Source organism: Chiloscyllium plagiosum, chromosome 35, assembly GCF_004010195.1.
Source record: "Chiloscyllium plagiosum isolate BGI_BamShark_2017 chromosome 35, ASM401019v2, whole genome shotgun sequence".
NCBI classification, from domain to species: domain Eukaryota; kingdom Metazoa; phylum Chordata; class Chondrichthyes; order Orectolobiformes; family Hemiscylliidae; genus Chiloscyllium; species Chiloscyllium plagiosum.
Genome location: NC_057744.1, coordinates 36,049,918 through 36,065,386, shown reverse-complemented (window position 1 = coordinate 36,065,386; position 15,469 = coordinate 36,049,918). Strand labels below are relative to the sequence as shown.

Genomic DNA, 15,469 nt, shown 5'->3' with positions numbered 1-15,469 from the left:
AGTGAGTTTAGTGTTTGTCATTGGAATAGGCCACACTCCCACTGTCCTGCAACCAAAGCAGCAGTCAGGTATGAAAAGGGAAATTAGAAGTTTTTGAAAAATCAAATGCAAGAAACATACAGCAAAGTCTTAACATACGAACACCCTCTTAAATATAATAGATTTGTCTTTTAAGAAAGATACTGGTCAAATGGGACCTGAGAAAAATATCATGACAGATTATGCACTCCTCACCATCAACAGTACCGTTTAATGACAATGGGTTTTCTTGACCATTACCAATACAATGCACTCCCCCGTGCTTTATGGCCAGCTAACACACAGACTTGCAGCACTATGTCACTGTAGCTCGAAAAATCTTAGTGGGATACTGCAAGGTAAGTTGGTGAAGGGTTTTCATCACAGTGTCAAATTGACATGCAATACACTTCATTAGAACTAATGCTGCACTTTTCTAACATTTAACTCAGAGAGCTGTTAAACATCCCATGGGCATGATCCAATACTAAGGAGGGAAAGGTTAATGCCATGAGCCTGTGGCTTACCTTTCTGAAGCTGCTCAAGATGTTCCCACAGGATGTCACCCACAAAGTCAGGGGCCAACTCCAGAAAGCTGTCCCTGCCCAGGGCACACAGAGTGGCTCCATTCATTCGCAACTGGTGGAAATCTACATTCTTCAAACTGAATTCATTGACAGCCCAGGCTAACCAGTGAGTCACATGCTCATCCATCCATTCTCGTGGGTCTGCAGGGAAACATAACAAATGTGTGGCATTTCTGTATCTGATAAGAATTGCTGCGATTTTCAAAATACAGGAAGGGCCACAATGCAGCTCTACTGAGTCACGCAATAGCAGAAGGTTTCATGAAAGATTCTATTAAGGGTAGAGGTGCAGACTTTCCAGGACTGACCTGGAAGTTTCAAGAATTAAAGCAAAACCTCTTGGACACTGCCACGTGTGAGTCAGAAAAAAACTATCAGTTTTTTTTTAAAGTGCATTTTTTTCATTTTCATCAAATTCTTTAGTTTATAAAAATATTGACAGACTCTGACTGGATGGGGTGATTGGGGAAAGGGTGAGTGTGTAGTCACTATTAGCTCACATTCATCCAAACTAACTCTCTAGCCAAAGATTGGACTATATGAGGGTGAAAGTGGCTCATATAATTCAAAGTAGACACTGGCTTGTTCAATTGATTGTTATTTTAATTTTGGAGCTAGGACATTTATATAAAATTGATCAAAATTGGTCACCGTCAGCATGAAAGGGAAACCAAAAAATAAAAATTCCAAAATGCGATACTTAGAGTTCATTTCGTCACCGACATCACTAAAGTCAGAAACGGTAGAAGATCAGAGCATAATTGGTTTCATCATTTACCATCAGCCCACATGCAACTTTACCCCTTTCCACTGAATCACTTTGCTAAATCGAAATATAGAACCAATGTTTGCTCAAACTTTTCATTCAAATCCAAAATTAACAAACGCCATTGTCAAATCCAAACAGGACTGAATTTAAACAAATGGTGCATCCATGGATGATTTACTACACTCAAATGATTTTCATTGACATTTATTTTGGAAATGTGTGAGCATTATTTAAGAAATGCCCCTGATGAATTTGAAAAGTGAGGTGTTCCTCATGCAGTTCAATTTTGGAAGAGATGGATGCCATTTTTTGAGGTCAAATGTACAAATAAATGGAATATTAACAAACAAAAAGAGGGAAATAAGCCTCTCTGACAATGAAACGTCAATTCCTCCAGGTCACACCAGCATTTGGCTGAAGGATATCCAAGATGAAACCAGTAGATAAGGAGCTCAGTTGCAGTAAATTGTAGTGTTTACCTTTTGGAATTCCCAGTCTTTGCTGTACTCTTGTGAATTCACTAAATGTGTCCTTGAGGGCTTGAGACATCATTTTGTTGCTGCTGGGTGTCAGTAATGGTATATCTCCACATTCCAGGTCTAAAAGGAGTTTAGAAAAAAAAAAGAATGTCTGTTATACAAAAACTCAACATCCAGCAGTCATCGCACATACTTCTGGATCTCTCAATGGATGAACATATAGTTGGGTGACATGTTATTTGGATATAGGACATGCCTGAAAAATCCATCGCCAACACCACCTTTTTGGACGTGAGGTTTCAATTGTGGGAAGGACTAAAAACAAACATCTGCATTCTGAGTTATCATTGGCTGTGAACAGTCCATCAATTCTCCAATTCACACACACAGCACCTTTAAATACAAGTGACTGTGGAATCATTGGACAGCCTAGACTTCTGTGTTAACTCCAAAGTCCTCCTTTCACCTAATAATGAAACAGAAGTGAAACACTACAGGTACTAGAAAGGTAAAATAAAAGCTCTCAACAGGTCAGGCAGAAGCTCTTGAGAGACATGAGCACTCTTCCTCTCTCTCTCTAACCTGCTGAGTCTTTCTAAGTATTTCTTTAAAAATCACACAACACCAGGTTATAGTCCAACAGGTTTAATTGGAAGCACACTAGCTTTCGGAGCGACGCTCCTTCATCAGGTGGTACCGAAAGCTAGTGTGCTTCCAATTAAAACTGTTGGACTATAACCTGGTGTTGTGTGATTTTTAACTTTGTACACCCCAGTCCAACACCAGCATCTCCAAATCATAAGTATTTCTTGTTTTCATTGTCATTTTGCAATGTCTGTTAACAGCATCCCTTCACTACCTTAAACCAATCTCTCACAGAGTGGTGAACGGAAAGAATTCAGTGAGTGTCCTTTGCCCTCTCATACCTTTTCTAAGCAGCATTCTCCTTGTGATTAGTTTTACATTCATTGGTGGCAAGTCATAGAATTACTCATGCTGATGTGATACATACCTTTTGGTACTCAGATCTGGAGCGCCAGAGATTATACATGGCAGCTCAATTAACAAAAGCTGATTTATGTACACAGACCTTTCAAAAATGGATGAGGAGACCAGGATCAGGAGCAGCGCGGAAACATGCGGAAAGAAGCAGCAAGGTATTACGCAGGAATGATAAGAGTGGAAAGATATAGTAATTTAATGGAAGCTGACAAATCCTTGGTCTTCGCAGAATTCGGCAAGAGACAATATGCTCCAGCCTTCATGAACACAAAACGCCCACCAGTAATGCCTGAAACTAGGGCTGTGAAAATAGAATGCAAGTCAGAACTGAGGCACTCTGAATTAACTCCGGTGATTTAGTCACCCACACTAATGCCGCTTATAATGCAGCCACCACTTCAATAAAAGCAAAATTCCACAGATTCTGAAAAAGAGTCACAATCAACTTGAAACATTAACTCTGCTTCTCTCTGCACAGGTGCTGTCAGAGCTGCTGAGCATTTCCAGTACTTTGTGCTTTCATGCAGCTGACCTGTTCCAGTGGGATCTTGCTTGGGCGGCACAATGGCTCAGTGGCTAGCACAGCTGCCTCACAGTGCTGAGACGCAGGTTCAATTCCCGCCTCAAGCAACTGTCTGTGTGGATTTGCACGTTCTCTCTGTGTCTGTGTGGGTTTCCTCCCACAGTCCAAAGATGTGAAGTTTAGGTGAATTGGCCATGCTAAATTGCCCATAGTGTTAGTGGAATGGGTCTGAATGGGTTGCTCTTCCGAGGGTCGGTGTGGACTTGTTGGGCCAAAGGGCCTGTTTCCACACTGTAGGGAATCTAATCTAATCAATTTACATATGATGTAGGCAGTTATATAATGCTTGGAAGCTAATCAAGACTGCAGATAAATAATTTGCTGCTCCCTGTGCGCTTCCCATCTGAGAATTACTATCAGTGTGGGGGCAGAGACAAAATAAGCAGATGGGCCAAGTTTAAGCTCATGGTTAATACATTTCTTCTTTCAAAAGCTGTATTTCAGCCTGTTGCAGCACTATAGGTGAGGCACAATAAATTCTAAATTCTGCTAATTAATTATTCTAAAACAATGTATTGTTAATTAGAATTCCCACTTCACTATCCTTTCCTCAAAAGATAAAAGTCCTGGCATTGATTGGCACTTGAGTCTGCCAATCACCATTACACTGCTCTGTTGGTATATTCACTTAGTGAGTTGCTATGGATAGAAATGACAGACCATATTGAGCCCCTCTTCTGCTAGCAAGTATTAACAGCTGGAAAGAAACATTAACCAGCAAAGAGTTTCAAGCCCACTGTAAAGGGAGCAGTTCTGAAAGAGATCAAATTAGATGCCAGCTTGCTAGAGGACAATGGACAGGGCAGAAGAGTAAAGGAAGAGTGATATGGATGGAAAGCAGACAAAGGGGAAGGAGAGAGATGATTAGCAGGAGACAAGGCCAGGAGGTGCTGCACTGGGTGAAAGATTGGAGGAGGTGGAGATGAAACCAAAAGAAACCCACAAGACCAGAAGTGCTAGGAGATCATAAAATGCAGATTCTCTCCGGAATCAGTCACTGAAAAAATAAACATAGCTCACTTTATCAGCAGACTGTGAATCTGTGAGGGATCATGAGCAAATGCTCCTTGCCAGTGACGCCCACATCCCAAGTCTGATAAGAAAATGACTCAACATACAACCTTGTTGGCATCATTGAAAGGAATGTACCTTCTGAATGGCAATTTGACTTTGTCATTTAATTGACAGAAATTGAGGAGCAATATTCACTGAATACTGTCTCTCTTCTTTCAATGCACCAACATTATTTAGAAGGAAGGATCCAGGCTCAAGGTTAACACTAAGACTGGGTGACCTAGTTGAAACAAGGTTGAGTTTTACAGCCTGTTCATTGTCAGGAGAGAAGCCCCAAGATATTGCACACTTGGGTGATGCAGCAGAAGACAGGGCAATGAGTCTGGAAACCTGTTCATCCAATGGAAACAACAGAAAGGTAATCTGGGTGGCATGAATCAAGGGTGCCCGATCCCACAACAACTCATTGCCCTGTCATATTGAATCATGACTTTTGAAATTATGGAGATATAGTACAATTGGGGGACAGAATTGAAGGGGTGAGGGAGAGAAAGTAGCAGAAAAGGGACAGGAGAGGGAGGAAGAGGACAGACAGGTAGGGATAATATAGGACCGACGAGAGGGTGAGAGGGGGAAGAAAAAGAGTTAGATGGGGATAGAGGAGGAAGATAGAGAAGAGATGTTGGAGGAGGAAAGAAAGGGTGAAGAGGGAGGAAGGGGGGAGAGATAGGGGAGACTGAGGGAAGAGTAAGGGATCAAGAAGAGAGAGGGGGAGAGAGGGGATTAAGAAAATGAAAATATTTGTCTGACAAGAAGAATGCTTAATTTTAAACTTCTTCAAACAAGATCTCTCTCTAAAGCTGGTCAACGTCTACATAATAAACTTGCTTTTAATAGCAATTTCTTTTTAAAACCAGAGAACCAAAGATACATAGAGCAATTCCTCTCACTCCTAAACGTCTCACTAATCCATCAGCATCAGCAAGGATACTGCTTCCTAGTGTAGCAGTATTACAAGCTTGAGTTTGAGTGTACGTCAGCCAGACTTACATCGATCAATCTTCTCACTCACAAAGAACACAGCCAGATATGGAGTCAGTCTACATTGTACAGCTGTTGGTCACCATCCACCCTCGAAGCAAAGCAGATCACTGACTTCAACATAATTACACATCAAGAACACAGATATTCTGGACTATAATGAGTTCTGCTGTCGTGCCTGGGAATGGAGTCATTCAGGCTATATCAGAGAGAGGAGGTCCTTCACTGATCCCTTTCCTTTATGACAGTTCAACAGCTGGACACAAAACATTTGTTCCGAGTACTTAGGAAAATCTCATCAGATCAAAGATCTTAATGATGACCTCAACAGAAACTCAAATTACAAGCTCATGCATGTTTCTTGTCACAACATTTCAACACAATAGAATTGGTTTGATTGCAATGCTCACATTGTCCACTGCAGTAAACATCTGAAGGGCCAGTCCTGTCTGAGAAACATCTGGAGTTACAGGCATGTCCATTTTTCATATCAGCTGGACTGTCATGACTAAGAACATCAGGAGTCACAGCCATATCCATTACAGTTGTAATGAGTCCTCAAAATACTGTCATTAAGGAATAGTCTCCTTCAGTAGTAACACATCAGTACCAAACAGTCACCAGAAAATTTGGATGATCTGTTCCACAGAATTCAGTTTGCTGGCAGCCTGTTGGCCAGAAAGGTACTAGATGTCAGTGTTGTGGTCAAAGGTTTTGACATTTTCTAGGTAAGATACCACACAGGGACATCTTCACAGCAGAGTGCAATCGATTTCAGACACAAACCAGAATCTTGGCCCAAAACACAGCCCTATGAATTACATTTTCTCTATCTGAGGCTGTTGGATGAAAAGCAGAATTCATTTCATTCTTCCCCTCTGAAAAAAACTAATCCTTTTTCACAAAATGTCCAGGATTGAATGGAGTTTGAACTGTCACTAGGATTGGGCAGATCGCAATCTCTGATTTGACTGGAAGTAGCTCTGGTGGAGATCCGGGTATTGGTAGGAGTGGGCAGAGTGGTGTGTTAGATGTTACCGTGAGTGGACAGTATCATGTCGCTATGTGATAATGAGAGTGAACAGAGCTGGAACTTGTGACGTTAACTAAGTAAACAGAGTTGGGATCTTTCTGTTAACAATCTGAAGCTTGGTAAGTTGGTTGGAAATGACAGCCATATTCAAACAATCTGTTTCCTGAATATTTACAGCACTTTAGATTAAAGGATTTGATACAAAAGATGGTTGAAATAATTTCCCTCACAGATTTCCTGCTGTGCACTAGAAATTACTTAAGAAGCTTCACAGTATATTTTGCAAAGACTCCAGCTGACAGGAACAACATGCCCAACTGTTTCCTCTTACAGAGTTTGCAGTCAGTTCTGTTCCAGTTCACACATGTCAAACAATATGGCAAGTGTTATCAGTCTCGTCACCCAGGCTGATCGGACTCCCATGAACTTTACACTGATTGAGTCTTGAAACGATCACAACCTTTGCAACAAACATTCAGCATGTTTCTCAATAACCCAAGTGTTATTTCTGAACCCTCAAATCACAGGAACTCCAAGTTCCACAATGGAAAGAGGACACATCAACCATAAAGCAGCACAGTTAAACAGAGCCTGTAGGCGTGGGACTGATGAGGCTGGAGGCAGGCAGGCTAAGCACTAAATATTTCCTTGCAATTCAATCCTTTCAAAAAGAATGATTATTGTTTTCTGATAATAAGTAAGACCTGGTCTGCCGTCTCCAGCTTAAAGAGTCTTTGTTCAGTCTCAGAGTATGAAGCACAAACCCACCCCATGGGACAAACTCACTCCCCAAACTAACACCATCCCTTCAGCGAAAAAAAGAACAGTAGCTTCAGTGTAATCAAATGTGATTGAGGGCAAAACCCTTGCAGTGGCTGACCCAGGATGACTTGGCCCTTGTAACTGAGTCAGAGACAGGCTGCAGGTCATGCTCTGATACATTGCAGGCTCTGTTTCCACACGCACCACTGTACCATCCCCCCGGACAGTAGGGAGCTGCTGGTTGTCCTCAATGAATTGAGATCAAAGGGCTTCATCTTTGAGAGTTGTATAAAATCCCTTGGACACACAAGATTGAAATTTTGATGCATATATTGCAAGAACTGTGTGCGTGTGTGCGTGTATGTCTTTCCATACTTCTGTTTAGCAATATCTGTCCCCAGAAACAATAAGCACCTTACAGAAGAACTTCAGCTAGACGCTATATGTCCTATACATAAAAGAATGGGAACTATCCAGACAATAAAATAAATGAAATAATTGTGACTCATATTGCAACAAATGCTTTGTAAGTGCTGGCACTATGTGTGATTGAACAACAGTAACTCTGCTGGTCGGCAGGAGTTCCATTTCTGATCCCCACTGATGCTGAATTAGGTGATCGCATTTGGGAACAGGCTGTAATAATCTGTGCCAATGTGTTTATGGGATGAGGGGAGGATCAAGGGAAAACTTAAATAGGATTCCAGTGTCTGAACTTGTAGCCACCTCAGTTATTCTATAGGAAAGAACATATCTGCAGCCTCAGAGTGAGGAAATAGGTGGACTCTGATGCGATGGTTCATCTGATTGAATAGCTTACTGCCGCTCAATATCTAGGCTGTTTTTGGAAATACCAATTACTATGAAACTACTCAAAGCAGAATAAATCTGCAGCATTTCTGTTTCTGTGCTGTCGACATCTCTCTTTATCTGTCTCAAGGTGAGACCATCTGAGCAGCATTCCTTGTCCATGTCTAATGCACAGCCAATACACAGACTACTTAACAAATGTGGGATGTTTCTCTCGATCATTGTGGTATACAGCTATACCTACAACAAGTTGATGAAGTTATGGGGGAGCATTAACAACCGTCAGCGTGGGACTGAGTCACTATTTGTCCTCCTTATTTCAGACTACATTTTGCAGGGGGCTCTACTTACATTGGTTAAAGCCAGAAGTTCACAAGCACAAAATGCAGACAGTATCGTACCAACTCTTAGGAAGGAGACCATTGAAAATATTCAGAAGGAAACCAAGGCAAGTCAAAGCTGGGATGATTCTGATTGGATTGCAACTTGTGAGATCTCCATTTCCCAAGCAGTGATGGAGTGACAATTTAATGTTATTATATCCATCTGTAACTGGGTTTTAGGCAGTCAATTGACTCTTCAGACTTTTGAGGGATACCCATCCCATGTCTTATCTGAAGTACACTGCATTTTCACAGCTCATTCTCTTTAAGTTGCACACATAGTGCAGCCAATATCCTGGAGCATTAGGATGGCAGAGTAGATGCTATGCTGCTGGACTTTAAAGTCCAGAATCTCATGTAGGAGTTAATCTAGCTGACAGCATCAAACCATTGTCCAGCTAGTTGGAGGAGATCAGTCATTATGGAATTAAAGATTGACTGTTTGACTCTGTAGCTTCAGCCAAAAAAAGAAACATTAAGTTTCAATAAGATGCTCATTCAGGTCTCTCACGGAATAAGTAGCAGGAATATCCCAGTGTCAACATTGCAACAGTCTGGGGTTCAGAAAATCTTTGATTCTTTCTTTTGGGTAATGTTGCATTCAGATCCAATACCAATGCTACGCCTTTACCAAGTGACAATGCATCAAACTGATAATGGGTGATTTATTGACAATACTGTCAATTCAGCATCACACCTTGCCCCTCCCAAATCAACCAATGATTTTCCCTATCACATTGAAAGATTTGTGTTCAGAATGATTTTCATTTCCCATTAGGGTTATTCTTCCATATTCAAGAACAATTCTTCAAAAGTGAAAAGGCAAAGTCACCACAGCCTTACAAGACTATAAGGCTGTTCTCTCAATTGAGAGACATGACTGGTGGTGGTTTAACCTGAGGGTCAGTGCACCTCAGGTAAGGGGAGAGGTTGAGAGAGTCCTTCAGCCAGTGCGGGAATTGAAGGCACGCTGTTGGCATCTCCTTGCATTACAAAGCAGCTGTCCAGCTATCCAAGCACTGATGGCAAACAAAATACATCAAATTTTAATTTATAATTAATTCTATCCTTCATAACCTTTGAGAAATTCTTCAAAATATTATTTCCTAATATTAACCTTTAACTTCTCTCCTTTAAGTAGAAGAGGCAACTAAGGAACACAGAAGGCAGAATGGGAAGAGGTAATTAGTGTGGGAGGGAACTACGTAGTACACAGATTGACACAGAGCTGTTAGGGCAATTGGCTTATTTCCATGCTGTCACTTTATTGTTTAAATGAGTGAGAAACCAAAATCACCTCGACACGCAAATTCCATTTTTGGGTGTTGTTCACAGTGTCTGTAAAAATGACAGCAACAACTGAGTTAACACTTCAGACCGGTCAACAATCTGTCATCAGCCTCCTGACCTGAAACGTAAACTCAATTTCTATCAAGATGCTGCTGTACCTGCTGACTACTTCCAACATTTTTAAAATTTTATTTCCAGACTTTCAACATTTTGATTTTGAAATTGTTGCAGTGGTAACAAATTTTAGCTTTAACTGAAATTCAGAAAATAACAATGGCCAAGATCAATCTGTTATACATCAGATTGAATATTGGCATTTAATTATAATAGCTACAGTATGCACTGATCCTTACTGTCTATTTATCACTAAGACATCTAACATTGATGAGAGCAATTGTGTGAACAAACACTCCAGTTTAGACCACTTCAGCAAAATGGCCTAGCTCTATATAGGAGTTACTGGTATTCTGTATAACAAAGAAAAATGTATTAGGCAAAGGAGACTGTTCATCTAGAATTCCTTTCAACTAATAGAGGCTCAATGTATTTAATGATACAGTGTTGGCTAGGGTTTTGTGGCACAGCGGGAGTGTCCTTACCTGTTAGCCAAGGATTTCTCTGCCCTGAAGATGTGTGTAAAATGATTAAATAACTACAAGGTTCTAATTATGGGCTGACAACTGTGCATCACCCCGTGTGCATCAATTCAATGAGATGTTCAAGCAGACCCTTCATAATCCCAGCAACACCAGAGAGCTTCCCAACTCTGTGTGAAAAGGAATAGCAGAGTTGCAATGAATGAGTGGATAAGGTAACGACACAAAGAGGCATAGAAACCTGCAGCAGATTAATTTGTAACAGAAATCTGAGGACATTTGGTTAAAGAAGTCTGAGGACATGTTCATGTGGGGATAAAAATGTCTGAGGTCTCTCCTGCATTGTATAACTCTTTGCACAGGTTCTGACTTCCCTGGAGATATGACAAGCTGGTGTCGGCACTTAACCCAGTTAAGATGAGGCTGTCAGTGGCCATGGCTTTCTGCAGATTCGAATGTATATGACATTACAGCTAACCAAAGCTTTCATGTGGCCCATGTGTGAATGCCCTGACCTACAAAAGTTGCATAGATCCCATTTTTGCAATATGCCACAACATTACTCACACCTCAGCCTTTCTTGCATTCTTACCTGCGGTCAGTCACTACAAGTAAGCTTCCAACTTGCCTCTTTTCTGCTCATGACAGGAATGGGCAGAGGGAAAGTAAAATAGATTCTGATATCTCCCAATCGGGCCAAGATATGACTGTCAGTTTTCACATGAAAGACAGTAATTCCCAGCTTTTTTATGATCTTCAATTTCTCACTCAATAGATAGAAACACCATACTGTAATGGCTTCTACATTATTGATCTTGAACCAAAAACTACACTGTGATTCCAAAAACAGAGGATCACACATTGTCTACATTTACTATTGAATCCTCGTTAAAGCAACTCAAAAGGCCTCAGAAAGCTGAGTTGTGATACATTATAATCTAGAATCCAACACTGATTTTGTTTGGTTTATAAGATAATGTCTTTTTGTAGATTATAGATATAGAATCCCTACAAAGTGGAAACAGGCCCTTCAGCCCAACAAGTCCACACCGACCCTTCAAAGATTAACCCACACAGACCCATTCCCCTACCCTATATTCACCCTGATTAATGCAGCTAACCTACACATTCCTGAAAACTATGGACAATTTAGCATGGCCAATCCACCTAACCTGCACACCTTTGGATCGTGGGAGGAAACCGGAGCACCCAGAGTAAACCCACACGGACACTGGGAGAATATGCAAACTCCAAACAGACAATTACCCGAGGCTGGAATCAAATCCAGGTCCCTGGTGCAGTGAGGCAGCAGTGCTAACCACTGAGCCACTCTGCCACCCCAACAACACTGAAGAGCCTTGAATATCTTTCAACAGGATAGGTTATGGAGGATATACAAAGTTTTTTACAAGTAATACAAGTGCAGAACTAATTAGAAGTCAAGAGTTATCAGAGATCAACAGATATATCGAACAAGCTGTCATGTCCTGTTTTGAATACTGATCTACTATAAGTTTTGTTTAAGTGGAACTTTGACCTGTTTTTACAAGGCAGTCTGTGCCTAACAAAAGAGATGAGCATCCTTTACACAAGGTCAGGGTGGCTTCCAAGGCTAGTTTTGATGGCATACCGAGATTTGAGAAGTCAGAGTTTATTGCTCATTCTGAATTGCCTTTGAGAAAGTGATTTCGAGCTCTGTTCTTAAACTGTTGCAGTCCATGTGCTGTAGGTTGACCCACAATGCCCATAGTTAGGAATTTTCAGGACTTTGATTCAGTGACAATGAGGCAATGGCAATATATTTGCAACTCAAGGTGGTGGGTGACTTGAAAGAGACTTTGCAGGGGGTGGTGTTCCATGTATCTGCTGGCCATGTCCTTCTGGATGGTAGTTTTGTAGGTTTGGAAGGTGCTGCCTAAGGAGCCTTGATAGCTGTATGTAGTGCACCTTGCAGATGGCACAGACTACTGCTACTGAGCATCAGCAGTGGATATTTGTGGATGTGTTGCCGATCAAGTGGGCTGTTTTTCTGGATGATATCAAGCTTCTTCAGTGTTATTGGAGCTGCACTCATCCAGGCAAATTGGGGAATATGCTAGCTATAAGATTCTTATCCCCTGAAATGTTCTTGCCGCCAAAGTACTTATATGACTCTTCTGATAAAGAAAATCACCAGACTCAAAATGTTAACTCTGCTTTCTCCCCACAGGTGCTGCCAGACCTGCTGAGTTTCACCAGCAATTTCTGTTTTGTTTTCAGATTTCCAGAATCCAGTGTTCTTTGTTTTATTTACATGGCTAATCCAGTTCAGTTTCTGGTCAAAGGTAACCGTCAGAGTGTTGATAGTAGGAATCAGTGATGGTATGTCCACTGAATGTTAAGGAGCAATAGTTAGACTCTCTTTTGTTGGTGATAGTCATTCATGCCACACAAATGCCAGGCAATGTTACTTGCCATGTTTCAGCTCAAGCTTGGACATTTTCCAGGGTCTTGTTGCATTTGAACATGGATTTCAGTATTTAAGGAGTCACAAATGGCACTGACCATTGTATATTCATCAGAATATATCCCTAATTCTGACTTTATTGGTGAGGTAGCTAAAGATGTTTTTGTCTTGGATAGTCTCCTTAGATACCTACAGAGATGTCCTGGGTGTGACTGACCTCCAGCAAACAGAACAACCGTTCTTTGTGCAGATAATGATCATGCTTATATGGCTGGCCCAGTTGTATGTTTGGTCAATAGTAACCCCTAGGATGTTGATGGGGCAGACCAGGGTGGACAATCAGCAATGATATTGCCACAGGAGGTGGTTAGACCCTCTATTCTTGGCAATGGTCAAAGTCTCGCCTTGGGATGTTAGGTTAGCAATAACCACAACTATCTTCCTTTGAGCTAGGTATGATAGCAGTCAGTGGAAAATTTTACTGATTAATATTAACTTTCCAAGGGCTTTTTGATGTCATATTCAATTAACTGAAATGTTCACATCATATTGCTCACAGAATAGTGATCATGCCGCAGCCTTCAAAATGAACAGAGACATCTTCACCAAGTTTCTTGATTTTGTTTTAATAGTCACAGTGTTAATTAAATTCCAGGGTTTTGGTGCTTTCAGATTTGTGTAATGTATGTTACATCTCTGCATACAGCTTTGAAAATTGAAAACCTCAATCAAAGAATGTAACTGAACTCAAATTTAAAAGCAGTTCATCGTCAATTCTTGAAAGATTTTGTGTTGGAATTGTTACAGAAATGTCTCATCTCTCACTGGCTTCAAAACTAAACCCATCTTTGTTGCTTTATTTGGAACTTATTACGTGAAGTTTTGATGAACTTATGAACCATCTGGAATGGGACCCACTCACACACCCACACAAGAAACTGTTTACTTTGCTTCAATCCCTATAAACCCTTCTGCAGCATGTGTAAAAAACTTCAGTTCTTAAACTTTATACAAATTATCGTCTGTGGTAGCTTCACATTTGGTGATGTTTATAGCAGGATTGAACCAGGATTCCATGCTTATCTCAGTTCATTTCCTGATTTACCTTTCTGGGTTACTGCCTGAGGATTGTGCCTCACTATGGAGCAGACCTCGATTCTCATCATTTCCCCCTCTACCTTGGTTAGATTTCACAAGGGTTATTGGACATTATCATTTTTGGGGGGGACCAGAAACTGACACACATTTTCCACAGTTATCTCACTATTTACAACAAGACTGAATTGAATTGAATTGTACAGATTCTTAAGTACAAATTGTTGCTGCAACTGAAAATCTTGCTGGATATCTCCCCTGACCTCAGGCATTCAAACAGTAAGCTCCTAACTGTAGTTGGCTGTTGCAGGAGTAAACATGGATTTTGCTGGCCTGTGAGGCTTGTTAATTCACAATGTGATACATTTGGTCTTTCGGTTTGTCAGGGTATCAATTCCCAAAGTATTTACATTTTGCAAACAGACCAGATATGAGCTAAATGAATAATAGAACAGACTCAAGGACTGAACGGCCAGCTTCTGTTCCTTTGTTTGCCTTCTGAAGGTTGAGCAAGGAAGATGGGAGAACAACAGAAAAGGAATCACATTGAAATTGTCCTTTCTCGCTAAAAGAAACACTCTGACGAAACATCACAGCATCTCACTAGCTGCCTCACAATTGTAGCCTTTCAATCAGAAATGACACTGCAATTACAGACAACAAGGCGTACACTTACCACATATGTTCAGCAAGGTGCGGAGTCTGATCCATGCTGTATTAGTTTAAGAGAGTATCTAGAAGAATCCCCAAGACCCCCACTGACTGGAAAACTTCAGATTAAATGGTGTGAAGACACAGCATAACCAATCTCACCCATTGAATTGTAAGTGTGGGATGACTGCATCATGATTCCAGGCTAATGTGATTGCTATAGCGTGGAAATGTTCCTGCCTTCACTCCACAAATTGTGGATATAATGTCTAAGGTATGGGATGTTAGCATTCTGACTTGCAGTTTCCATTGTTATCATCACACATTTCTTGGTTAGACACATTGTGAGACAGAGTAAAGCTCCCTCCACATACCTTAGTCACAACCTCATCCACTGCTGACAAAAACTTAAGAACATAAGAGATAGGAGCAGGATTTGATTATATGGCCCTTTAAGCTCAATCATAGTGGATGTTCTGCCTTAACTTCACTTTCCAAACCATTCCAGAGATCCTTTAAAAGACTAAAACTCTCTCCAGCTCAGCCTTGTATACAGTGAAATTGTGATGAGTTAAACTGGTTAACCAAACTCTGGTTGTGGTGATGTTGTCAGCCGTTCCCAGAGGCAGAATGGGAAATGCAATAGAAGGATGCTTATCATAGAATCATAGAATCCTGACAGTGACAAATCAGGCCATTTCACCTAACAGGTCCACACCAACCCTCCGAAGAGTAACACACCCAGACCCATTCCCCTCACCTATTACTCTACATTTTTCCTGATTAATGCACCTAAGCCAGACATCTCTGGACAATATGGACACTTTAGCATTGCCAATTCACCTAACCCGCACGTCTTTGGATCGTGGGAGGAAACCAGAGGACTTGAAGGAAACACACACAGACATAG

At 41.0% G+C, this 15,469-nt stretch overlaps 1 protein-coding gene across 5 annotated transcripts in view; it reads right to left on the bottom strand.

Moving 5' to 3' along the window:
* The window catches only part of ets1 (v-ets avian erythroblastosis virus E26 oncogene homolog 1), a 104,299-nt gene that overhangs the window by 34,280 nt on the left and 54,550 nt on the right, over positions 1-15,469 (bottom strand). For 3 of the 5 annotated variants that reach the window (XM_043676925.1, XM_043676930.1, XM_043676926.1), the window contains 2 exons: positions 1,854-1,973; positions 546-746 (listed from right to left, as the gene is read on the bottom strand). In XM_043676925.1, the coding sequence (XP_043532860.1) occupies positions 546-746; positions 1,854-1,973 (321 nt within the window). Of the gene's footprint in view, positions 1-545; positions 747-1,853; positions 1,974-11,075; positions 11,081-15,469 lie in introns of those variants that run through there. The other 2 variants (XM_043676928.1, XM_043676927.1) reach the window with 2 other exon arrangements.